This window comes from Vespa mandarinia, chromosome 8 (assembly GCF_050613455.1).
Source record: "Vespa mandarinia isolate Hongniang chromosome 8, ASM5061345v1, whole genome shotgun sequence".
Lineage (NCBI taxonomy): Eukaryota > Metazoa > Arthropoda > Insecta > Hymenoptera > Vespidae > Vespa > Vespa mandarinia.
In genome coordinates, this window is record NC_140817.1 from 3,460,054 (window position 1) to 3,484,895 (window position 24,842).

Below are 24,842 nucleotides of genomic sequence, written 5' to 3' on the forward strand. Positions count from 1 at the left end.
TGCGTTTATTTATAAAAATGTAAAAGCTGAATATATTATAATTCACGAGAGAGTGATTTATCGCTCATTTATAAATACTTTTATAAGTACTTAGAAGTAATTTTGTACAGGAAGACAATGGAAAATCGACAGTACATTAATGTTGAACAATAAATTTTAATTTCGTCCTATTTGATCAATTTGAGTTTGCAGATTGTTAACAACTTCTGGTGGTACGTGCTCTCCAAGTATTTCAAAAAGATTTATCCTTTGATCTCCAGGAATCGATTCGTATGCAGCCAATTCTATCCCTTCTTGAACCTTTTGTATCGTCGCATCCTTAGGAATGAGATAAGTGTTTTGAGCTTGCCTAATCGCTTCATTACTGAAGATCTGACCATCTTTTTGCGGGTATGCAGATGCGATAGTTATTACAACGAGAAGGATCGTCGCTATCTTGTGAAATCTCATCTGAGAATGAACATCGAAATATATATTTACACATGACAATATGTTAACATTCTAAACATGGCAATGTTTAATCGAGTGAAAATAAATATTAAATTTGGCGTACATCTTTATTATCCATTTTTTTTTCAAATTCTTAAATACGTAATACTTTCTGTTTTTAATTATATCACACCCTGTGTATATTTACCAATAAACTATTTCTTTATATTACGATAAACATTGAAATTAACATACGTTAATTGAAAGTTGGAAGTGCAAAAATTTCTTTATAAGAAAAAAAGATATATTATTTAAATTTTTTTTTATTTATTTATTTATTTTTTTTTTTTTTCCTTTTTTTTAAGTAGAAATTTATAAAAGAGAACAATAAATTTTTTTTGTATTAAACTTGAACGTATATTATTTGTAAAAAGTAATATTATTTTCAGTTTCAAACAATCTAAATATATTACGAAAAGGAAAGTTTACCATGTCCTGTTTAGGAAAAGAAATATAAGATATAACATCATAAAAAAAACTCAATGATTTTTTATCACAACATAATGCACACTCACGGTTGGTATTTACGTTGAAGCAAAGCGCTGTTTCACGAACGATTCCAAATGACTAAGCGGAGTGATGGTAGAAGGTGCCTTATATACTTGAAGCCTCAGGTAAAACAGGTGAACGCCACTCCCATCAATGGTTAATGAGAAATCAACGTTTTAATCTTTGATTTAAAACCGGATCAACTCATTCTATTTCGAATCTCAAGAACATTGCTTTTATAGTAAAATTGGTCAACTTTTATACATCTCAATGGTTATTTCCTTAATTGTTTAATAACAAACAAAAAAAAAAATATATATATATATATTTCCATTTTGATGTAATATACTTACACATATAAAAATATAATGCAAATATTTTGATAATAAAATATATTACATGATACAAAAAATATGCAGTTAAGTAATTATTTATGATCATTGCTTGTTCCTACGATGAATTGTAAAATTTCGATTTTTCTTTCAAAATTTTCTTTTTTTTTTTTTTTTTTTTAATAAATAAATGAATATATTATTATTAAATTTATTCTTTAAAGTTTTTTCAAAAATCTATCAAAAGACGAAATTTCATTCTTGCATTGATACTTGATATATGTACTGTACTTCTATGAATGTACGTATGTATGTATATATATATTGGAAGAGTGTATTATTCGGACGAGTAGAAAGTGACGCAACGAAAGAAGACGGGGACAACTCACATTTCAGACTTTCATTCGATCACTTTTCAATCGTCACGGAGTATATAAAAGAAAGAATCTTTATTATGTTGTAATACTTTAACTTTTTCAAAAAGAAAATATTTAATTCAAATATATTTAAATTATACATGTGTATGTGTGTGTGTATGTGTGTGTGTATGTATGTGTATTATGTTATATTATCTATTAAATAATTCAATAATGTAAATAATTTAAATAAATTTGTTTTGTACTAATCTTGTTTATATCCATAATATATCATCATATTTTCTCTCTTTTATGGATTTTTTCACAAGGGTCATATAGTATAACGAGTATAAAGTACGAGCAATTTTAACAATGAATATACTGCAACATATTAATATACAGTGTGTTATGCGATGAATATAAAAAATCTCAATAGTTTGTCATTTGAAGGAAAAAATATTATATAGCTATTAGAAAATCATACGAATATATGTGTGTGATCATTTATATCAATGAATAATTAATAATTATACATCAAAGTTAGTATACCTTGAGAACAATTTGCAGTACCATCTCATCCAATTTTATATAGAAAGCTTTATTATAAAACGCATTCTTTCTAAAAGTAATCACAAAGAAGATTGTGTTGTAATAAATACGATAATCCAAAAATGTTAACTTTATAAAGTATATGCTGGAAATTTAGCCATACTTGGCTTTTGCATATCTATAAGAAAATAAATTACACCAGCAAGACCTGAAATAGTACATGTACAGAAGACTGTTAGTATATATATATATATATATATATATATATACTAATATATATATATATATCTAAATCTAATTTAGTTAATTAAAAACTAAAAATCTATTACATACCTTCAAACAAAGAAAATGGTCTATCAGGAATTCTATTTTGATTTACTCCATAATTACAGCACCATTCCGCATATTTACAAGCTCTATATAGATGTTTTAGATCCTGAGAAAAAATATTTTTATTTTTTATTAAACATGATTATAATAAGAAAAGATATTATAAAGATATTTCAAATATTATATATATAAGAAATTAAAAATTAATAATCAATGTAGAAACCTTTGTTTGTTGATACAGATGTAGAAATGTATATGCATTTCCAGAAACTCCATGACATATTCCATATCCTTTTTTCAACAGACCCCTTTCCCAAATTACTTCTCCACATTGTATAGCAGTTTCTAAAAATTTCTTATCCGAATATATCTGTGATTAGAAATATAATTAAGTTAAAAAATTATTTCTTATCTATGTAAATTAATCTGAAATGCATATATAAGGACCTCATAGGCAAGGCAAAATAACATAGTCATTCCTGGAGCTCCATGACACCAGTGTATCAATTTATCTGTATTACTTCCTATCGAAGAAGGAAAATTTCCTGACGGATATTTTAGATCTTGAAGATAATATAAAGCTGGTAGTATATAATTTTTCAGTTGTTCTTCATGTAAATAATCTCGAGCCTACCAAAAATGAGTAGAATAAAATATATCAAATGATAAATAAAATTATAACTAATATTATCTTCAATGTAATATACTTGTAAGAGTATGTAGAGAATACCAGCCAGTCCATGAGCTGCACCAAGATATTCTGTATCATGCCATGAATACATAAGTGGAGATTTGTAATGTCTCGATGTAGAGTATATATTTCCAGATTTTATTATACTAGAGATAACCTAATGAAAATTTTGTGATATCAAAGTAAATATTTATTTATAAGAGCATTTCTTGTACATAAGTAATTAAAAAATATAAAAAATATTATTATGGTACAATACCTGTTTGATAATATCAGTTTTTATAGGAGGTGGAGATATATTTGAATTTATATAAAGAAGAGAAAAAAGATATCCAGCTCTTCCATACAGTAGTTCATCTGGTATTTCACTACGTTCATTTATAACATGGGATGATAAAGACATCAATCTAAAAACGATATTATTTTATTAGCACGTATATATATATATATATATATATATATATATATATATATATATATATAATAAGTATTTTTTAATCCGCAATATTATACATACTTAGATATTGCATTTTGTGAATCATCCTTACTTCCATGTTTATGAAATATAACTGCTCCAAGTGCTAATGGTCCAGATAAGCCAGTTAAAAAAGTTATTTCCCTTTTCCATTTAAATTTTTTGATACAGGTTTGTAACAATTCTATTGCTTTCTAAAAAAAAAAAAAAAAAAAAAAGAAAACATGAATTTTTTCTATTAAGAGCTATAAGAGATTTGGATAAGGAATAGATAAGAATGTTTTTTTTTGGTAATTATAAAATATAACATACAGAATAATATGCAGGTTCATTGAAATAATCAGCATAAAGTTGAAACATATTTGCTATACCAGCAGTTCCTGTATAAATAGAATGATCATCATGGTAAGTCCAATCATTTTTATTTTCTTCTAATTTTTGTACCAATCTTTTGGTATTTGTAATTAGCAAAACTTTAAAGTTGTCTGCTATCTGTAAGACATAATAATAATGAATAAAAATTACGTTTTTATTATCATCATTAAGCATGATAATAAAATTTGTTTATTACAGTATTTTCTTCTGGCTTCAATACGGTAAGACAGGATGAACTTAAATAATCCTGAAAAGGATTTTTATAATTTCGGGAAGTTTCCATTATGCTTTTACCGGCTATGGATTGGATATAAAATATGGAATTTCTTATGACTCGTTCGATTTTAACCAGTTGCTTTAAAAATATTATGTTTAAGGCTGTTCACCACATTACCCTCGTAATGTATGTGACTTCAGTGACAGATATGGATGAAATATGAAAAATATGTTTAAAACTACATCTAACAAAAGTAAGAAAACATGTCAGATTATACTTTTTTGAAGACAGATGAATTGAAAAATATTTGTTATACAAATTTTATACTTCTTATTTTTAATTAAATTTATATAAATATCGACTAATGGTAGAAACAGGAATTTACTTTACCGACTGATGATAAACATGTATCTACTTATCATAAGATTTTTTCGTATTTTTGAAAAACCTTTATTTTTATACATAAATTGTTTTCGAAAAAATATCATTTTTTGACATTAATTTTTTCAAAGAAAATAATGCTTTTTTAAAAATTCGAATAAGCCATATCTTCGCTTAAACTTTCATTTTTAAAGTAATACCTTTCTTATCAAAATCGGACAAAAATTACGTCTGTACTCATTACTGAATAAATCATTATAAAAGCAGAGATGACGAACAATGTTAGAAAAGAAACAAAATGTTTATTGTCTGTTGGAAAGATTGCTAAATATATTATAAATTATATATATATTTTTGCAAACATTTTATAAATATAGTATCATTTATATTTTTTCTAATTTTTTGTTAACTAATTCCAAATTCTGTTTCAAACTCTTCCTTAGTTATCTGGAATAATATAATATATGTTGATCAATTAAATAATAAATATATAAAAAAAATAAAACTGATTTTTATATTTGATTTGAATTTGTTGATTACCTTCTTCTTTTTAAATTTTTTTATTAATGCTACATCTTTTGCTAATTCTTCTAACTCCTCAGAAGTAATAGATCTCTTCTTTTTTTTAACTGGAACAACACCCTTGTCCTGTTGAATTTTTTTCTTTTCTTTTCGCTTTTTACGTTTTTCTTGTTTTTCTAATTTTCTCTTTTTTGTTTCAGTCCAAGATTCTGTTTGTTTACATTTACGTTTCATTTTTCCCGGCCATGTACCTGTATTATGAAACTGATTTAATTTTTCTAATCTGATTCGTTCCTTTTCCTTGTTCAAATATGTAATTGAATTAGAATCAATTTCTGGAGCAACAAAGGATGTTATATCACGTCCTTTCAATTCAGGCATTCGTGGCATTTTTAATAAGCCAAAACCCATGGCAAGGTTTCCTAAGTCAATATCTTTTAATCTTAAAATTAAATTACATTCGTGTTTATTATATGCTTGTACATATGATACAAATGCTCTATTTGCTTTATCAAATATTTGTCTATCTTTTAATTGTAAATCACGCATACATTGTAAACACTTTCTCATTATATCCATACATACTTCTAATTTCATTTCTTGTATATCTACTTTCTGATTTCTTTTAATAAAATCTACGTATGCATCTTCATTTTTTAATAGGAAAAGTAATGCACTTCCTTCGTGCCCAATTCGGGCTGTCCTTCCACATCTGGCAATGTAAATTTATTGATTATAGTTCCAATATATTTGCATTTTCTATAATTCTACTGTTATTAATTTATAAATTTTTCATATATTTAAAATTTTTACCTATGTACAAAGTTGCTCGCAGTAGATGGAGGATCGTATTGTAATACCCAATCTACTTCTGATATATCAATACCTCTAGCCATGACATCAGTACATATCAAAATGCCAGCTTCTATTGAACGAAACTCATCAAATATTTTATATCTTTTTTTCTTCATTTTGCCGTGTAAAGCTAATACTCGTGTCTCTGATAACATTCTATATAATAATATTTGTGATTTAAAAAGTTCTTGAAATAAATAAAAATTAAAGATAAATATGACTTACGTTTGTATAACATGACTGAAGTAATCTACACACGCACAGGTAGATAAAAAAATCATATATTTTAAATGAATTCCTTTTTGTTGAATAAAACTTATCATTGTTGATAATTTATTTTCAGCTTGTATTATTACATAATTATTTGTTAAGCTCAAAGGTGTTGATATATTAGCTTTCTCCTTTACGGAAACAAAAGCCGGATTTCTTAATCCCGCTCTGATTAATTGCTGTAATTCTTTCGTTTGCGTAGCAGAAAATAGACCTGTTCTTCGTAAACGCGGTAAATAGCTTAATATAATATCTAATGTTTTTGAGAAACCTAAGTCTAATAATCTATCAGCTTCATCCAAGATTAATATTTCCTAAAAATAGTATTAAATTGAGAAAGAAATATGATAGGAATAATACATATGTTATGTTAAGCTTAATTACCAAAGATTTCAAGCATTTTGTTAAATTTATACTTTTGCAATTAGAAAGCATATCTTCTAGTCTACCAGGAGTTGCTATTATAATATTGGCACCAGCCTTTAATTTCTCTATATCTTCGTTAATAGTTGTACCACCGACAAGAATTACTTGTTTTAATAATAAGAGTTTATTTAAGAATTTTGTTAATACTTCACTAATTTGAATAGCTAATTCTCTAGTCGGTGTTATTATTAAAGCTCCTATTTCTGTACTTTTCCATTTATCAGGGCGTCTCTATAAACATTTCTGAATGAGATGACATCATGCATTATAACCTAACCAATGTTCTCTTGAAATAATTCATTTATCTAGATACATACTTGTAATATTTCCATTAAAGGAATAAGAAAAGCAAGTGTTTTGCCACTACCTGTTACTGCCTCTGCGGCAACGTCTTTCCCTTTTAAAAGGAGAGGTATACATGCTGCCTAAAAATATAATAGACGAATTTTTTCCCTTATAAAAATTTAAATCTATAGTTCAAAGAATTATATAAATAATAACAAATAAAAGATATTATACGAGAAATCTTACTTGAACAGGTGTCATAATTTCAAATTTCAATTCTTGAAGTGTTTCTAATACAGGCTTACTTAAAGGAATATCTAATTCTTTCCAATTCTGCGTTTTCATATTTGGTTTGTAAATTTTTACAAGATAATATTCTACAATAACGATAAATTATTAATTACTATTCAAAGTTACATATATGAAACTCGTGAGAGTGAAAAATAAACATGTTTACTTAAAGGTTATGTTTGAACATTATCTTCGTTACCGATCGAGTCTAATACTGTCGTTCTGAACAGATGTAACAAACGTTTGTATGATTACTATATATCGATAAAAGGCGATATTATTTAATTTTTAGTTTATAGGAAGGGATACATAAAAATGTAAAAATAGATATAAGTGCACACATTCGGTTTTTAACGCATTGACTTTATTTTGATGCATTTTTAAATCTCTTCGATATAAAATTTGTGTCTAACGATGCCAGACTCTGTATTATCTTTCGATTGAGGCTCACCTTTCTTCTTACTTTTTTATATACACACGACTAGGTCTAAGGCCGTAGTATTTATCTTTCCTCTTACAATAAATTGCATATGCATGAATCAGTTGAATAATGCATAATTAATCAATAAATCAATTAATCGAACGATCTTTTTTTTCTTATACATAATCGCATCCTTTCGTCCTTTATTAGAACATTTGTGTATTATTGGTGTTATCGTTGCGAACAGATTGCCGTCATTCATTTAAACATAATCTATTAATATAAGATCCTGAATATTTGTTCCTTTTGTCCTCTTTCCCCTTCTTTTTATAGAATCTTTATAAAACCATAAATATGTATTTTATGTTAATGCTTTTTTCCAAAACAATAATCCAATTCAATATACATTAATCATTGAAATTTATACGCAATAAAGAAATTCAATAACAGCATCTCATCATCATAATCATCATCATCATCATCATCATCATCATCATCATCATCATCATCATCATCATCATCATTATTATTATCAAATATCATAATAATAATTTCTAAATTATCACATCTTGGACATCATTATTTAGATAAACTTGATTAACATTTAAATGATATTGCATAAGAGCGAATTAGATCGGTCTATCTTTCGATTTTATTTCGTATAAGGAAAAAAAGGTAATTTATGTTCTCTCCATTAGTAATAAAACCACCAAAGTTTGTGTTAAAATAGCACTTCTATCATTTTTCATTTCTTTTCTTTCTTCCTTCCTTTCTTTCTTCTTTTTCCTTTTTTTTTTCATGCCACAACGTAGAAACAACACTTTTTTCACTTCATGCTTTTTTATAATATTATTGGAATCGTTTAAATTCGTACATTACTTCAAAAACGACGAATTTGAGATATTACTCGTGTACAAATAACGTTTTTTTTTCATTTATTTTTTTTTTCTTCTTCATTTCATTTCTTAATCTTGTCGCCGTTGACATTAATACTATCTTTAACAATACTACGACGCGTCAAATACTCCTTTTCTTTGTCTCATACGCATTTACAAACATGTTATAGATGTAGCCTCCTCCCACTTTTTTTTTTTAAAGATCTTACGACGAGAATGTCGTCGAGGTACTCTTTTTCAATGTGTAATTGATTGTACTTAAAATGTTTATATTCATACATACATAAGACACTCTTCGTGTTTCTTTCGTTCTACGAAGAGACATGGCGCAGCATGAAAGTACAGTAAAGTAAGAAAATATCCCGTGTACTTTCGTGTTTTTATGTAATTGCTTGACACAATTATTTTATTTTATTTTATTTTATTTTATTTTATTTTATTTTATTTTAGTTTAGTTTAGTTTTCTTTTTTTCTTCTTCTTCTTCTTCTTCTTCTTCTTCTTCTTTTTCTTCGTATAAAAAAAGATACTTGAACCATATACGACCATTCGCATTAATGCAGTAACTTTGGATTTTTACAATATTCCAAAGATAAATCGTCGATCCTATTCAATTCGAGTAACATACGTTGCATCAAAATTTTCATTCTTCGTTATTATTAGCGAGAAAATTATCAATCGTTTTATTAGCGATATTCGCATCTTATTATAACTTTTCCTATCGGTAATCTTTCTTATTTCTTCCTGATTACAAGAATTCTAAACAGTATGTAGTAATGAATTGATGTACCGAAAAAATAATCTAGGATTTGGTATTCATTATTTCATTCTACTGCACTTGTGGCACATAAAATAATAAATCGCGTTGCATTTTCTTTTGTTTTTTGTTATTTTTTGTTTTTTTTTTTGTTTTTTTTTTCTTTTTGGATGTGGCATTATAATGAGAAGAAATTATTAATTATTTCGGCTCGATAAAAAGAGCTTTACTTTAATTTGTGCCTAATATGACCAAGGGAATTGATGGTACACGCTCGAGAATCTTAAACACATAGATGTGGGGAGAGAGGGTATTACTTTTTAAGTAACCCATATTTTGAAAAAATTAATCACTTTCAAAACGGTCGACACTTTTTGCGTTCTTGTTCTTTTTTTTTTTCGTATGCGCTTTTAGAACATCTGCTTTTCTACATACTAAATTATAATCGCAGAAAACACGATATTTGATATGATCTTATTTCATTCGTTTTTATATATATAGTAAAAGAACAATATATGCGAATATGACGAATTAACAAAGTAAAAGAATATTCTGATCGTTCGCACGTTTAAGTAACTTCTTTTATAAGAAAACGAGAGATGACGTAGCTAAAAAAGTTTACAATAGCAACGTATTAAAGTGTTCAGTACCATTATGAAAGTTTCTTGGACTTACAAATCTTATTCTACCATCGTAGAATACTAGTAATCGTCTTTTTCATTAATTAGTCCTTGTAATGGCTACTGATTGTGCGGCAGAATGACTGGTATAGTCTGTTGGGCTCCTGGCGGAGGTTGAGGGGGTAAATATTGCATGTGTTGTGGTGGTATTGGTATGTGAGGTGGGATAATGGGGCACATAATTGGATAACTTGGAGCGTGTCCTTGTGGAGGTGGTTGAGGATAGGTAGGCTGTGGTGTTCCAGGAGGATTGTATGCACTCTGCGTGTGTGGTGGGTTGGGATTAGCTGGGGAGGGTGTTTGGCTTGGTGGCTGCTGTGGAACATGTGGATGCGGGTGTGTATGTGGACCCATGTACTGTATGCCAGGAGCTTGCGGGCCTGGTGAATCATGATGGTGATGGTAAGGGTTCGTGGACATATGTGGTGGTGGCGGTGGCGCCTGTACCATGCGTACCATTTGCTGATAGGTTGGTTGCCCTGGATAAGACACCTGGAATGGTGGGTGTAATGGAGCTGGTGCTAACAATGGTTGCCCAGTTGCTGCAGCTACTTGCATTTGAGAAGCTATATCTGGCGCTCGATGTTGCATCATTGGCACTATAAAGACAAAATCTATTAGATTTGTCCTTTTAATAAATTATTAACCATCGTGTCAATAAATGTAAATATATTAGAAAATAATATATACTTATATTATTTTCTAAACACAATATACAATAAAAGTAAATATATTAGAACTTTTGCTAATTGATATTTGTTATTTGTATTTATACAGGATGGGCCAAAATTTAAAAAATAAGATTTTACAAATAATCGGGATATGATTGAAAATTATTTACGTCCTGCAATGTAGTTTCAACAGTATGAAATTACTGCTCATATAATCAGAGCCACAATGATCTTCCTGAAACAACTACTTAGCGAACAAATATTTTCAACAAATTTCTGAGATTAATTGCTCCATTCGTTCTCTCGATCTTTCAGTTCCCGATTACTTCCCATGGGAATATTTGAAGAAACGGGTGTATGTGAACTAACTGCATACACTTGAACAGCTCAAGGAAAATCTCCTTACAGAAATTCAAGCACCAGAGCCTTAAACATTAATTAATGCTATGAAAAATACTATTTAAATTAGTTCATTAATAAAAAAATTATTGATTTCTCACATACTATTTTGAATTTTGGCCTACCTTGTATATATGAATATATATATATGCTCACCTTTTCTAAATCTTGTTACAGGCTGTGCTGGTGGTTGACTGAACGCAGTTGGTGGTTGGCTTGTCATTACGTATGCTGGCATGACAACTGTTGCAGGCATAGTGGCACCGGTATACTGTGGTGTTTGTGGTGTGTGTGGACGACTAGGTGTCGGTGTACTGGGAGATCGCTAAGGATAAACAACTGATGAATAACTGTTTTACATTGGCACTGTACACCATTTACATATATACTTACAGGTGTAAACGGCTTAGCGTTTGGATTAAATTCCTTTGCATTAGGATTTAAAGTTGACTTTTTGAAGGCAGTAGTAATTTTTTCCACTCCTGGTTCTTGCACATTTGATTGCGTGATTGAAGAATTTTGTTGTGGCTGCTGCTGTTGTTGCTGCGGTTGCTGCTGTTGTTGCTGCTGTTGTTGTTGCTGCTGTTGCTGCTGCTGCTGCTGCTGTTGTTGCTGCTGTTGTTGCTGTTGCTGCTGCTGCTGCTGCTGCTGTTGTTGTTGTTGTTGTTGTTGTTGCTGTTGAGCTTGCGGTGGACTCGTGGATCGTACAGGCAATGGCCCCGGTGGTGGTTTGGTAGTAACAACGGACTCTTCTTGAACCGTTTGATGCTGCTGATGTGGGCTTTGATGTTGTGGTTGTGGTTGAGGTTGTTGTTGTTGTGGTTGTGAAGCATTATGTGGTTGGTGATTCTGCTGATGATGTTGCTGAGAAATTTGTGGCGTAGGATGAGCTTCCTGGTGATGATGCTGCTGTTGTTTTCGAGAAACAGATGGTGTTTCCTGAGCAGTCGAATCTGTTAATTTGAAATCTGTTGCAAACTGTCTTAGTTCTGAGTGTTGTTCTTCTCTACTCCTTGGCGTTGGAATCTTGAATTGCATAAATAAATTATGCTTAATCTTCGATTAATTAAAGAATCTTTAAAAACATATTTAATGACAAACCTTTCTATGATCTTGTTTATGTGGAATTATTTCAATACGTTGAATATCTGTAGAGTTCTGTTGTTGTACAGAGGAATGTTGTTGATGTCCTGATTGTTGTGGTTGATGCGTAGATGTGGCATTTGGTTGTGAAAAAGGAGCTGGCGGAGCTTTATCTGCTTGAAAAACCTGTTGTCTGCCAGGACGTTCACGCTTTTCTGTGTTTATTTTATTAGAAGGTCCCTGTTGTTGAGGCTGCTGCTGTTGTTGTGGCTGTTGTTGCTGTTGTTGTGGCTGTTGTTGTGGCTGCTGCTGCTGCTGCTGTTGTTGTTGTTGCTGCTGTTGTTGCGATGGTTGTTGCTGTTGTTGTGACTGCTGTGGGTAAGTAACTTGAGGAATAGTAGGAGCAGTCTGAGATTGAGGTTGAGTTTGCTGCATTGCTAAGTTCAAAAAAGATTTTTATAAAAGTGTAGCTTACTACAAATAAATTAAAAATAAATGCTCTCCCTGTCCTCCTCCATTCCTCTTTCTATATGTACGTTATAACATAATAAATGAATTGATAACATAACAAGATTTAAAACCAATGAAAAAATTGTACCTGCAGAAGATGCTTGTGTTGTAGGAGATACAAAAGGGGGTGGAGTGTTGTAAGTAGTATGTACAACTACTCCAGTTGGTGGCATTGCCATATTAAGAGGTACTGGATGCGGCATAGAGCCATGGGAGGTTTGAAGACCAACTGGGATGTTAGGCGATACATTGACGTTGGACGATGGTGCTTGATTAAAAACAGATTTACTAGTTGCAGATCCTGGTGAAGAGGGTGGTGGTGTAGATCTTATTAATTTCCCAGTATCCCAATTTTTCTTTTTCAAAGGAGGTGGGACGTATTTACCTTCGTTTGGTCTTACCTAGTAACATTATAAATGTAAGATAAATATACAGCTTTATATAAAAAAAATTATATAAACATAATATAATAATATTTACTACGGAAGCAAATCTTTCCTCTTCATCGCCATTTTCTAATTCTAACCGTGCTTTATGATTTGGTTGAGATTCTATCTCATTTGCTATTTCTGCTGCCTTCTGTTCCTGTTCTTTGTAATCTTTTGTATCTTTACGCTGAAGTTGTAAGGTATAACCAACTAATGATGGTTCAAACGTCGTTTGAACTCCATATTTCTGCTCATTTTTGCGGAACATTTCGTTTACATCCCATCCGTTCTAAAAATATAATTATCTCTACATAACTCACCGAATTAAATACTACGTTCATAATTTTCAATATAAAATCACAAAAAACTTACAGCACCACCATCTAATTCTAAATCATCACCATTCATAGTAGACGGCGCATCCCATGGCTCGAGTTCCTTCTCTCCAACTATACCATTAAATTTACTAATAGCAGTATCCGTTTGGAAAGTATCTCTTATGGCATAATCTAGATCAACATCCTTGGCAGACATCGTTATAATATCATGAGGTTTAAAAATCAATTTTTCTACTACACTTTCGACACTAATTTTCCCGGAACTTTCTACCCGATGAGCCATCTCTAGAACCACATCAAAACGACTGGAGAAAGTTCTAAAAATTCCTTCATAAACTGAACCATTTTGTGTTTGTATCTACAACAATATTTGAAATATATTAATTTTTATAAAAAGGAATATGCATGAAAATATTCCGTGCATGCTTGAGTCAAATTTACTTAAACTTTTACACTTTTGGAAGAGTAAATCTTAAAAAAGAAAAAAAAAAACAAGTTAAATACCTGCACTGTGTTACCAACATGGCTAGTGACAGAATGCATAAAGTGTGCATTATTATAAACACCTTCAGCAGCAACACATCTATCTTGTGGCCCTCTTGCTCGTGGTGACCTAAGAATTTATATTATTCTCATAATAAACCTTACTCAATAGATTTATATTGTCTTTGTTTTTCTTTTCTTTTTTTTTGTCTATATTTCGATGTTTGCATTTATAAAAAAGAGAAAAAATAGAAAAAAGAAAGCAAGGAAATAAGTAAAGAAAAGAAATAAGAAGAAAGAAGGAAACAAAGAAAGAAAGAAAGAAAGATTTGTAATTAGAAGCAATACCTAGTAGGATTAGAACGATTCTTTCTCTTGCTATTCATCCTGCCAGCCGTTGACGTTTCCTCGTCAGTGGTTGGTGGATTTCTGGCGCCTATTTGATGGTGCCCTTCTTGTTTCCTAATATATATATATATAGGGATCGGAATTTTGACTAAATTTTCCTAATAATCTTTTAGCGTCAAAAGAAATTTTTTTCTATAGTTTCTCGTTAAACGACAAAAAGGTAAAGAGGGAAAGAGAGAGAGAGAGATAGAGAATGAAAGCGAAAGAGAGAGAGAGGAAGAGAGAGAAAGCGAGAAAGCAAGAGAGAGAGAGAGAGAGAAAGGGGGGAGAAAGAGAGAGAACGCAAGAAACGAAGGCAGAGAGGGAGAAAGCGGGAAAGACGGAAACAGAAAAATAGTAAGAAGAAAAGAGATGGAAGAAAGAAAAAAAGAAAAAGGAGAAATGGAGATAAAGAAATAATGATGGAAAAGAGGAAAAACGTGACGCCGGTAAGTATTTGATAGTTACGAGGTTACACAATTTTAATTATGTCTTTATAGAATTTTTTTAAATTCACAAAAATTGAAATTGACAATAGGCCTTACTGGCCGAGATAACTATTGACACATTTGTAATTGGCTTTTTTAGGTTATGCTGAAAGTCCCTTGCAATAGCACGTTCGTCTCGTTGAAAAAGAACGCGCGCGCGTGCGTGACACTGTAGTTTGACAGATGCAAGGACGTGTGGAAAGGTGGAAGAAGAAGAACGTGTCGGGATTTTGAAGGTTGACGTACACGGGGGAGGCAGGAGCTGCTCGACACACGATATTTCTCTTGGTGCTGCGTGACGTAACTAGGTTCCACCTTCCGCGTGGAATGAAATGTTCAACACGAGTTTACGGTCTAACAACGTTACGAAAATGTGTTTGTAAGAGAGAGAAAGAGAGAGAGAGAGATCGTACTTTCCTATTATTTCTTCCTTTCTTAGAATATATTTTTAATTAATTAATCAACATGTGGTAAACGATAAAAGCTAGCACACAAGCCGCCCGATCAACCCGATCCCGGTGACTGCCGCAGCACAGTCGCCACCTGGCGAATAATCTATCTCGTTACGTACCAACATATATATCATCTTTTTGTTGAGATCCAATTCCCTTTTATTTACGATATCTTTCAACGACCAATCAGCATGCGTTCCTCTATGAAAATTCCTACGTACTTCTAAGCGACTCTTGATTTTCTTTCTTTTCTTTTCTATGTATATATATAACCATCAAATAACATATATATATATGTATGTATATATAACGTATTTTTATTGCACATCGAGTATCTCAGTTGGAAAAACATCTCTATTTTGTAATTTTTTAATTTCTCCTTAAAAATGTTCAATAGATTTTTATTATTTTCTTATGAGAAATCATATTTTTATATCCGAACTTATATAATTATTAAAATAATTTATTCTTTTAATATAAGAATTTCTTTCAAAAAATACAATATAAAATTTGTAAATACTTTTATAATACGATATTTATTAAATAACATACGATGTTTATTAAACAATTTATTTAATTAAAAAAGAAATTTGATTGGATAATGACACAAAGTTCTCTTTTACGTCTGTAGATGGCGCGACGAGTGCAAAATACATATTTGAAATTCGTAACTAGTGGAACAGTGTAATTTCGGATCAAATCAAATTTCTGAAGATGAGAACTGTTTCATTGGAATAATCTATTTGGATTTGTAAAAGATATGTACGTATTAATATCATGTTAACAATATTAAATCTAATAAAATCATTATAGAATAATATTATTAAGATCGAGTAATTAGTTAACATATTTCACTTTGTTTACTTTTTAATAATGGCTGGTTACTTATTTTTTTTCATAATAATTTTTCTAAGATAATAACACGCAGACAGATATGTGAATGCATATTAGAATTTGTTTTCTTCTTTTTAACTTACGTATTAATGTAAAATATCATTAATATTCGTCCTCGTCCGAGTTGTATAAATTATTAAGTTTTCGAATAATATTCTTCGTTCTGTCTGAAACGAAGTCATTTATTTGTCCTAAAACATTAACGAAATCGATCACTTTTTCGAATCCCTTATTTATTTTATTGGATCTTATATCCTTGGAATTAATTTCTTCTTTCTTCGATTTGATTCGATCTTGCTCAGAAAGTTCATTGAGCTTTTGCAATAATGTTTTATATTTTTTATTAAGCCTTACTTGACTAACTCCTAAGGATATCTATTCGATACAAACAAAAAAAAAAAAAATAAAATAAATTTCATTTCGCCGCAATAAATATTTTGATATTGATTTGACTACAATATTGTATTTTTTATTTTGTATGAATTGTTTTGACGATTTAAAAAAAAAAAAAAAATATATATATATATATATATATATATATATGTAGGTTAGATCTTTGAACTTACCACAAGTAATAAAAAAAATAAAATGCACGATTTCATTTTTCCTGATGATAAACGTAATGAAATTTTGTGTGTGTGTGCGTGAATGTGCGTGTGCGCGTGTGATTAGTGTAATAAGTTATTAATAGTAAATTTTATGGTGCTTCCTTATTTTTTTTTTGTTTCGTTTTTCTATTGAAATAATTCACTTATCAAGTCGAGCAATAAATAACGCGTATAAAGTCTCTGGTGTTATCAAGTAACGACTGTGAACGTAGTGACCTAAATAATTTCTTTTATAAAGCGTTCGCAAATCGTTACATTGAAAATTATGAAACGATTGACAATTTTTTCTGATTAATTTAGGTTAAAGGTATATTTCAATATGCAATATAAAATTTTTTGTTTTATTATTACGTATAAATTCATAAAGTCACACACGCACGCACACGCACGCACACACACACGCACGCACACACACACACACACACACACGCGCGCACGCACACACACGCACACATACACACACACACACACGCGCACGCACACACGCACGTAAAATATTATTTATATATTTATTTATGTGTATATTTTAAGAAATTGTAATAAATATATATATATAGAAATGTAATAAATATATATATATATAATATATTTTTTATTATATATATATACTCATGATGGTCCAATGGTCTAAATGATTGGAACTAAGAACTTATCTATTTTATAATAATAATAATAATAATAATAATAATAATAATAATAATAATAGTAATAATAATAATAATAATTATTATTATTATCATTATTAAAGTTTGATAATTTTTCTCTTTTCCAAATGAAATTATTATCTTAAACTGTCAATATGAATTAATGAAAACGAAAGATAGTAATATATTACGAACAATTTATTAATTATTACAAATTTACTAGACGATACATATGTGAAAAATTATTATCAAATTATAAGAAACGCTTATTTCATATAAAAATTTGAACATCTTTTTGGTATTGTAGAAATACGAAATTTTATTGCGAAATAAATATGACGATTTTTTTTTTATATAAGTGGATATGTAATCGAAATGATTCAGCAGTATTACCTAATCAGTTATTAAAATTACTCGTAATCATATATGATATTTCATATGATTTTTATACGTTAAGTAAAATTTTTTTTTATCGCGAAATTAATAGATTTATTTATTGAAAAATGTTTAGGAACTTCTAACGTATATTTTGTATTATTTAGAAATTTTTAATATCTCGAAATTTATGAAAAATATTACGTCGGCACAGTGATCTCAAATATAAATATAATATTTGCTTAAATAAAATTAATAAGCGTGAAAATTCGTAAGATATAAAATTGAAGTAACAAATTTTTTTTTTGTTCTCCTTTGAGAAATCAAATAGATAATAATAAGATGTAAATTGAAAGAAATTTATCGAAGGAGAAATATTTGTGGAAAGAAAACAAAAAAGAAAAATATGATATGGTTTAATACAGTAAAATATATTTATTTATTTATTTATTATTTTCTTTTTTCAAATACAAAAATAGTTTCTCATCTTAACACGTGTTTCCTTTTTTTTCTTTTTTTTTCCCTTCCTCACATTTATCGAAATTGCGACATTGTACGTTTAGATTAATTTTAATTAGTTCATTTTGTGAATAAAAAGAATATAATAACATCGACGAATTTTAAATCATTCTTTTTCTTGTTTCTTTTTTATTTATTCATTTGTATATATGTATATATATATTTTTTTAACTGCTTTTAGCCGTTTGTTGCAATTGACTGTTTAGATTTTGCGTGGTTTGAACAGCAAGTTCGACAGCTTGCTTTGTAAATTTGGCAATGTCTTCTTGTACTTTCTCCGAATTTTTACTAACAGCTTTGACTGTCTTGTCGGATTCTTGTACGACGATTTGTAATCCTTCTTGTAACTTGGTTTGCAATTGATTTAGCTGTTCACCTGCATTTGGAATTTGAGCATTGATATCTTCAACGACCTTGTTTAATTTTCCCTTCACGTCAGTCCACAGTCTTTCTAATTCTGGAGTTTTTTCGTTAACCTGTGTTGTACAAAGTTCATTTTTACGATTATATTTTCATCCAAAATCTTAATAGACCTTAATACTGATCCTTTTTTTAATTTGCCAAACAATTTTTTCATAAAAGACAGATCGGAATAAACAAAATAATAAGTAAAAAAAAAAAAAAAAAAAAAAAAAAAAAAACAATGGTTAAGCTTGAAAAAATTGATTTATTCAATTGTTCTAAAATGTTTATATTATATATTCTTTTTTAAATATTTCAAGAAATACTGTTTCTTCTCCTGCATCTCTCGAAGGTTATATTTTCTATCTTCCTCTTCTCTTCATTTCAGAAGTTATCAAAATTCGATTGGAGAGTTCAATTGCGAGTTCCCTTAAATGATACGTATTAAAAACTTGTAACAATTAAATAACGCGTACATTTTCTAAAGTTATATGACAAGGTATAGATTAAAAAAAAAAAAAAAAAAAAAAAAAATCTTTTTATGTACATCTTTTTTTCTTATTTGGCAAACATTGCAAATGTATTATAATATTAATCAAAAGAGAAACCGTCTTACCTGTTCTGTTACATTTTTCACGAATTCCTGTAAATTGTTCACGAAACTCGTACTTTGTTCTTTGACGTTTTTAATGAGGGTTTCTTGATCAGGAAGATTCAGTTTTTCTTGAAGCTGAACTGCCAAAGTATTGATATTCGCTTGTGCTTGACTAATTAATTCGGATAATTGAAGAGGTTGATTCGACGTTTGTTGAGCTTCAACATTGCTAGGTGGTACTACTTTAGCCTCGGTATAAACGAGAAATACTGTTAGGACGATCAGATATGCGATCTTCATTTTCGATGATCTTTTTTCTTTTTCTTACTTCTTCAAAGAATTCAAACTCGTCAGATTACTAAAGAAGACTGATACACGAACTTCTGATATTGCTTCCTTTATAGACGATGCTTATCATCTATTAATGTCGCTACACGAGGGCAAAGAGTAGTTTATCTTCATTTAACTAAGAAGGAGAAGAACGATATTCTCGTTTTTATTTGAAATTAAAGAAAGAGAGAGAAAGAGAGAAAGAGATAGACGATAATTTTCTTCGATTTCATTTCTCTTAAACACATTCCAATTCTGAATAATATATTAAATATTTCTCTTCGAAGTTACTATCAATATCAATTTTCTTTTTGTGTTTTTCGTTTCGTTTTATTATTATTATTATTATTATTATTATTATTATTATTATTATTATTATTATTATTATTATAATTATTATTATTATTATTATTATTATTATTATTATTATTATTATTATTATTATTATTATTAATAATAATTATTTTTTTCTTTTCTTTTTTCTTTTTTTATCATTACAATTTGAAAAATTCAAATCTTATCATTTCATAAGTGAAAAAAGTTAACGTTCCAAGATTTAAATTATCAATCGATTTTGATAAACCACACAGATTCATTTTTTTCACGATATTGAAACTAGTAGTCATTTGAAAGAAAGAAAAATGTTTCATCATTTTTGATTTTGTCTATAACTCAGTTTTAATCGAAATCATATAAAACGTTCATCAATTATTTCGATACTTTGATACTTTGCTATCATAAAAACATATATACGTAAATACATATATATATATATATATATATATATATATATATTTATATATTTGTATTTATATATTTTTATCAATAGAGTAAAGTGCACTTGGGTGAATAATGGTAGAGTTTTTCTCGAGGACAAGGTTCTACGGAAAAATCTTCATCGATGCGTCTCGTTATCAAACATATAATTTTGTCTATTCAACTCTTACACTATCGACATATATGTAATTGTGAAATAATTTTCTGTCCTCTTTTTCTTTCTCTCTCTCTCTCTCTCTCTCTCTCTCTCTCTCTCTCTCTCTCTCTCTCTTTCTCTCTCTCTTTTTCTCTCTTTCACTCTCTCTGTCTCTCTCTCTCTCTCTGTCTCTGTCTTTGTCTCGTATACGTGCTCGTACGCGTCTCGTATACGTCTCGTATACGTGCATGTACAAATGTGTTTGGTATTCTCGGTTTATCTTTGTCTTTATAAGAACCTTGACCTCGCGAACATTTCAACTTGTATCGTATAAATCTTATTTTTCTTTCTCTTATTATATCCCTCTCTTTCATTCGAAAACATCATTTGAATTGATCTTAAGTAAAAAGTTTTATTTTTATGATATATTTCATTAATCATATATTGCGTTAATTTCGATTAAAGATATTTTCGGTAATATTAGAAATAAATTTAATATTTTAAATAATATCAGATGCAATGAACCTTACTCATATAATATAATCTTATCTATATAAAGGAATTTCTAATTAATGTTATATGTAACGACGATTTCGTTCTTTTTTATCGAAAAATATATTTTTCTTTTTAGAATTCTGTTTTCTTTTAATTTTTCTTTTCCTTTATATAAATACACACACACACACACACACACACACACACACACACACACACACACACACACACACACACATATATATATATATATATATATATATATATATATATATATATAATAATGCTTTAAAGAAAAATAAAAATCTTCAAATTAGATGAAGACAATAGTTAAACTTTATTGTTTAATTTTTTTAAAAATGAATACATATTCATTGTTCGTATTGATCATATTTCATGATAATATCAATGAACTATACTATATGTAATACATATGTATTACATATGTATATATATGTCCATCATAATTTTCAAATTAATTCTTGATATTTTTAATTTGATTATGAATAGATTCAATGAATTCCTTGACGGAGTTTTTACCTTGTGTGACTACCTTTTCACCTTCCTCAATAATTTCCTTTATTTTCGGATTGTTCAACAATTTCTTCAATTTATCGTTAAAATCTTTCTTGAAGTCATTCCAAGTTTCCTTTACTGATTTTCCAAAAACATCAAATTCAAGATCTTCTATTCTGCCATCTTTTAATTCTTCTTCATTTTCAAGATTTTCTAGTTGCTAATAAAGAAACGAAAAAGAGAAAAAAAAATGAAAACTAACGAGCAAATCGATTATTGTTCAATAAATATAGAAATATATGTCTAATTAATTTGATCGCATATGTATCATAAATATGTTATGTTGTTAATACATACCTTGGGAAACCTCTTTGTGATTTCTTTTTTTAAAGCCTCGAAGATTTCTTTTACCTCAGGATTGTTCAAAATTTTCTTCAATTTATCGTCAACCTGTTTCTTGAAGCCATTCCAAGCTTCCTTTACTGTTTTTCCAAAAACATCAAATTCATAATTTTCAAGATTTTCTAGTTGCTAATAAAGAAACGAAAAAGTGAAAAAAAATGAAAACTAACGAGCAAATCGATTATTGTTCAATAGATGTAGATGTACATGTCTAATTAATTTGATCGCATATGTATCATAAATATGTTATGTTGTTAATACATACCTTCGGAAACCTCTTTTTGATTTCTTTTTTTAAAGCCTCGAAGATTTCCTTTACCTCAGGATTGTTCAAAATTTTCTTCAATTTATCGTCAACCTGTTTCTTGAAACCATTCCAAGCTTCCTTTACTGTTTTTCCAAAAACATCAAATTCATAATTTTCAAGATTTTCTAGTTGCTAATAAAGAAATGAAAAAGTGAAAAAAAAAATGAAAACTAACGAGAAAATCGATTATTGCTCAATAGATATAGAAATACATGTCTAATTAATTTGATCGCATATGTATCATAAGTATGTTATGTTGTTAATACATACGTTCGGAAACCTCTTTTTGATTTCTTTTTTTAAAGCCTCGAAGATTTCTTTTACCTCAAGATTGTTCAAAATTTTCTTGAATTTATCGTCAATATGTTTCTTGAAGTCATTCCAACCTTCCTTTACTGTTTTTCCAAAAACATCAGATTCAAGATCTTCCATTCTGCCATCTTTTAATTCTTCTTCATTTTCAGGATTTTCTGGTTGCTAATAAAGAAAAGAAAAAGTAAAAAAGAAATGAAAACTAACGAGCAAATCAATTATTGTTCAATAGGTATAGAAATACATGTTTAATTAATTTTTCTAATAAATTTGATTATGTATGTATCGTAGATATATTATGGCATTATTATATACCTTGGGATTTTTGTCGATGCTGTTTCTAATAGACTCTATAATTTTCTTGATGGTATCTTTAGTATTTTCGATCGTTTTATTAGTTTTCTTGATGATTGCTTGTACTTTGGGTTTGTTCAAATTATCCTTCAAGTTGTCTTCAAGTTTCTTCTTTAAGTTCTCCAAAGTTTTCTTTGATCTTTCTTTCCAACTGTAATTCGCGAAATCGTCCTTTTTCTCTTCAAAATATCTGGTCTAGTGATAATGGAAAAAAGAAGAAAAAGAGGACAAACAAATCAATTATTGTATAATAAATGTAGGAAAACGCATTTAATTAATTTTGTCTTGTATGTTTCGTAGATATTTATATCTTTAATACATACTTTGTCAATAGCGTCAATAATATTTTCCAGGTCATCTTTAATTTTTTCTATCATCTTGTTAGTTTTCTCGACAATATCTTTTACTTTAGGATTATTCAATATTTTTTCCTTAAGCTGGTTCTTGAATTCGTTCCAACTTTGCCATACCTTGTCGTTAATTTTAAGACCATCGTCATCATATTGTATTACTATTTCCTTATCGTTGTTCTAATGAAAATTAAAATTTAATAAAATAAAAAGAAGAAAAGATTATTATCCAATACGAATACATCCACATGTTCAATATTAATCGATTGATCTATGATCTATTGTGTTAAACGTATTATTATACCTTTTCAATATTTTCTATTCGCGCGCGAACAATATCTATAGCGATTTGTATAGCTGCTTTTGTTTTTTTTATTGCATTTTTAATTTCATCACTGATCGCTTGCACATTTGAATTTTTCATTTCTTCATATTGTTCCTCAAATGTTTTCTGATGTTCCACCCAACTATACACTAGTTCATTTTTAGATGGTTCGGGATCCTTAAGTTTATCACTACCTTCAATACTTTCTTCAATCGTTAGTTTGAGTTTATGAATCAACGTTTCGACAGTATTTAAGAAGTCATTGCTGATTGAGGAATCCTCAACCAATTCCTTGATTTTTTCTTGTATCGTATTCTTCACGTTTGTCCATGTTTCTTTTAAATTATTTTGGAATACAGATATTTCGGGCTCGAGTAATTGATTCGGTATAATTACTGTGTTTAGAACGTTGCCCGATACGGGATTAGTCTGTGATAATGATATCAACGAATTTTTATTTATATCTTACATATATTTATCTTATTGGATAAGTATTATATTATTAAGACACATTATTCATATATATATATAAAATAGACACTCATACACAAGATATATATATATATATATATATATATATATATATATAAAAGAATATGTAATGTGTTTTTCATACGGGCTATCTGTTCATAATTAAATTAAAGTCTTTATTTTAAAATATTTCAAGAAGTTTCAAAAAATTGTGATAATATTAAAATTAAATACAAAACATTATGCGAGATACAATAAAGAGTATTAAATATTAAGTGACTTACACATTTTAATAATTGGGTACATAAGTTGAATGCAACATTTGAATATATTCCTGATCGATAAACTATTTCTTAACATAATAAGAAAAAAAAGGAAGAAAGAAAGAAAAGAAAAAGAACGTATTGAACTTTATTCTCTTTATGTTTTTATTAATCGTAAATTTGATATTTTATTATAATTGTACAGTCAAAATGAGCTTACCTGTACATATGCCAAGATGGTAGATGCCAATAAGACTGTTAAGAAAGTACGTCGTGCCATGATTCCGTTGATTTTAATCAAAAACCCCTTTTAAAGTATTTTGACGGTCTTCAACGTCATCTCTCTTATATACTAATTTTATCAATAACGCATATATTTACCATTCCGCTAAATCTTTTTTAATGATTATAAATTTGGTTATATGAAGTATCAATTTAAAACA

The 24,842-nt window shown here is 28.7% G+C and overlaps 6 protein-coding genes and 1 long non-coding RNA gene across 12 annotated transcripts; all 7 read right to left on the reverse strand.

Moving 5' to 3' along the window:
* Positions 1-9: 9 nt before the first annotated feature.
* Positions 10-1,146, reverse strand: LOC146872823 (uncharacterized). 2 transcript variants are annotated; one of them, XM_085658698.1, is made up of 2 exons: positions 1,005-1,146; positions 10-450 (listed from the first exon to the last, which is right to left on the reverse strand). In XM_085658698.1, the coding sequence occupies exon 2, from the start codon at positions 448-450 to the stop codon at positions 157-159; it is 294 nt and encodes a 97-aa protein (XP_085514824.1). In that variant the 5' UTR covers positions 1,005-1,146; the 3' UTR covers positions 10-156. The 2 variants fall into 2 exon arrangements, with proteins under 2 accessions (XP_085514824.1, XP_085514823.1); XM_085658697.1 differs by having other exon boundaries at positions 919-1,051.
* Positions 1,147-1,564: 418 nt separating this feature from the next.
* On the reverse strand, positions 1,565-4,626 carry LOC118447673 (lanC-like protein 2). Of its 2 annotated transcripts, XR_014982414.1 has the most exons (10): positions 4,283-4,626; positions 4,024-4,203; positions 3,754-3,905; positions 3,496-3,643; positions 3,253-3,393; positions 2,993-3,175; positions 2,769-2,915; positions 2,549-2,651; positions 2,216-2,423; positions 1,565-2,047 (listed from the first exon to the last, which is right to left on the reverse strand). XR_014982414.1 is itself a non-coding variant. In XM_085658696.1 (9 exons), the coding sequence occupies exons 1-9, from the start codon at positions 4,367-4,369 to the stop codon at positions 2,347-2,349; spliced, it is 1,218 nt and encodes a 405-aa protein (XP_085514822.1). In that variant the 5' UTR covers positions 4,370-4,626; the 3' UTR covers positions 2,071-2,346. The 2 variants fall into 2 exon arrangements, 1 of the variants encoding a protein (XP_085514822.1); XM_085658696.1 differs by lacking the exon at positions 1,565-2,047 and having other exon boundaries at positions 2,071-2,423.
* A 351-nt stretch (positions 4,627-4,977) lies between these two features.
* Positions 4,978-8,485, reverse strand: LOC118446231 (putative ATP-dependent RNA helicase DDX55 homolog). Of its 2 annotated transcripts, XM_035876651.2 has the most exons (8): positions 7,500-8,485; positions 7,289-7,419; positions 7,075-7,182; positions 6,716-6,988; positions 6,287-6,645; positions 6,020-6,217; positions 5,225-5,918; positions 4,978-5,131 (listed from the first exon to the last, which is right to left on the reverse strand). In XM_035876651.2, exons 2-8 carry the CDS (start codon positions 7,385-7,387, stop codon positions 5,090-5,092), a joined length of 1,773 nt encoding a protein of 590 aa, XP_035732544.1. In that variant the 5' UTR covers positions 7,388-7,419; positions 7,500-8,485; the 3' UTR covers positions 4,978-5,089. The 2 variants fall into 2 exon arrangements, with proteins under 2 accessions (XP_035732544.1, XP_085514659.1); XM_085658533.1 differs by having other exon boundaries at positions 7,289-8,485.
* Positions 8,486-8,633: 148 nt separating this feature from the next.
* On the reverse strand, positions 8,634-15,422 carry LOC118446213 (uncharacterized). Of its 3 annotated transcripts, XM_035876624.2 has the most exons (10): positions 15,286-15,422; positions 14,346-14,459; positions 14,019-14,127; positions 13,549-13,872; positions 13,229-13,465; positions 12,837-13,149; positions 12,257-12,675; positions 11,549-12,181; positions 11,312-11,480; positions 8,634-10,699 (listed from the first exon to the last, which is right to left on the reverse strand). In XM_035876624.2, exons 2-10 carry the CDS (start codon positions 14,381-14,383, stop codon positions 10,146-10,148), a joined length of 2,796 nt encoding a protein of 931 aa, XP_035732517.2. In that variant the 5' UTR covers positions 14,384-14,459; positions 15,286-15,422; the 3' UTR covers positions 8,634-10,145. The 3 variants fall into 3 exon arrangements, with proteins under 3 accessions (XP_035732517.2, XP_035732508.2, XP_035732525.2); XM_035876615.2 differs by having other exon boundaries at positions 14,346-15,411; XM_035876632.2 differs by having other exon boundaries at positions 8,634-10,684; positions 14,346-15,410.
* Positions 15,423-15,923: 501 nt separating this feature from the next.
* On the reverse strand, positions 15,924-17,219 carry LOC146872824 (uncharacterized). The gene is made up of 3 exons (XR_014982431.1): positions 16,785-17,219; positions 16,302-16,593; positions 15,924-16,063 (listed from the first exon to the last, which is right to left on the reverse strand). It is a non-coding gene; the product is annotated as an uncharacterized LOC146872824 (long non-coding RNA).
* A 1,036-nt stretch (positions 17,220-18,255) lies between these two features.
* A4 (apolipophorin-III-like protein) lies at positions 18,256-19,748 on the reverse strand. The gene is made up of 2 exons (XM_035881879.2): positions 19,383-19,748; positions 18,256-18,840 (listed from the first exon to the last, which is right to left on the reverse strand). Exons 1-2 carry the CDS (start codon positions 19,659-19,661, stop codon positions 18,532-18,534), a joined length of 588 nt encoding a protein of 195 aa, XP_035737772.1. The 5' UTR covers positions 19,662-19,748; the 3' UTR covers positions 18,256-18,531.
* Positions 19,749-21,484: 1,736 nt separating this feature from the next.
* On the reverse strand, positions 21,485-24,773 carry LOC118451274 (uncharacterized). Its single transcript, XM_035887663.2, has 8 exons — positions 24,620-24,773; positions 23,645-24,094; positions 23,314-23,520; positions 22,952-23,185; positions 22,595-22,801; positions 22,283-22,456; positions 21,973-22,146; positions 21,485-21,835 (listed from the first exon to the last, which is right to left on the reverse strand). The coding sequence occupies exons 1-8, from the start codon at positions 24,677-24,679 to the stop codon at positions 21,575-21,577; spliced, it is 1,767 nt and encodes a 588-aa protein (XP_035743556.2). The 5' UTR covers positions 24,680-24,773; the 3' UTR covers positions 21,485-21,574.
* Positions 24,774-24,842: the final 69 nt, after the last annotated feature.

Coding starts and splice junctions, on each gene's coding strand:
- LOC118447673 (XM_085658696.1), bottom strand. CDS start 4,369: ATGGAAACTTCCCGAAATTATAAAAATCCTTTTCAGGATTATTTAAGT. Junction 3,394..3,495: donor AAACTGATATTATCAAACAG/GTATTGTACCAT, acceptor AATTTTCATTAG/GTTATCTCTAGTATAATAAA. Junction 2,424..2,548: donor ACCATTTTCTTTGTTTGAAG/GTATGTAATAGA, acceptor GTACTATTTCAG/GTCTTGCTGGTGTAATTTAT.
- LOC118446231 (XM_035876651.2), bottom strand. CDS start 7,387: ATGAAAACGCAGAATTGGAAAGAATTAGATATTCCTTTAAGTAAGCCT. Junction 6,989..7,074: donor CTTTAATGGAAATATTACAA/GTATGTATCTAG, acceptor AAATGTTTATAG/AGACGCCCTGATAAATGGAA. Junction 5,132..5,224: donor AAAAATTTAAAAAGAAGAAG/GTAATCAACAAA, acceptor ATATTATTCCAG/ATAACTAAGGAAGAGTTTGA.
- LOC118446213 (XM_035876624.2), bottom strand. CDS start 14,383: ATGAATAGCAAGAGAAAGAATCGTTCTAATCCTACTAG. Junction 13,466..13,548: donor TAGAATTAGATGGTGGTGCT/GTAAGTTTTTTG, acceptor TTATATTTTTAG/AACGGATGGGATGTAAACGA. Junction 12,182..12,256: donor ATAAACAAGATCATAGAAAG/GTTTGTCATTAA, acceptor ATGCAATTCAAG/ATTCCAACGCCAAGGAGTAG.
- A4 (XM_035881879.2), bottom strand. CDS start 19,661: ATGAAGATCGCATATCTGATCGTCCTAACAGTATTTCTCGTTTATACC. Junction 18,841..19,382: donor TGAAAAATGTAACAGAACAG/GTAAGACGGTTT, acceptor TGTACAACACAG/GTTAACGAAAAAACTCCAGA.
- LOC118451274 (XM_035887663.2), bottom strand. CDS start 24,679: ATGGCACGACGTACTTTCTTAACAGTCTTATTGGCATCTACCATCTTG. Junction 22,802..22,951: donor GCATCGACAAAAATCCCAAG/GTATATAATAAT, acceptor TTTCTTTATTAG/CAACCAGAAAATCCTGAAAA. Junction 22,147..22,282: donor TCAAAAAGAGGTTTCCGAAG/GTATGTATTAAC, acceptor TTTCTTTATTAG/CAACTAGAAAATCTTGAAAA.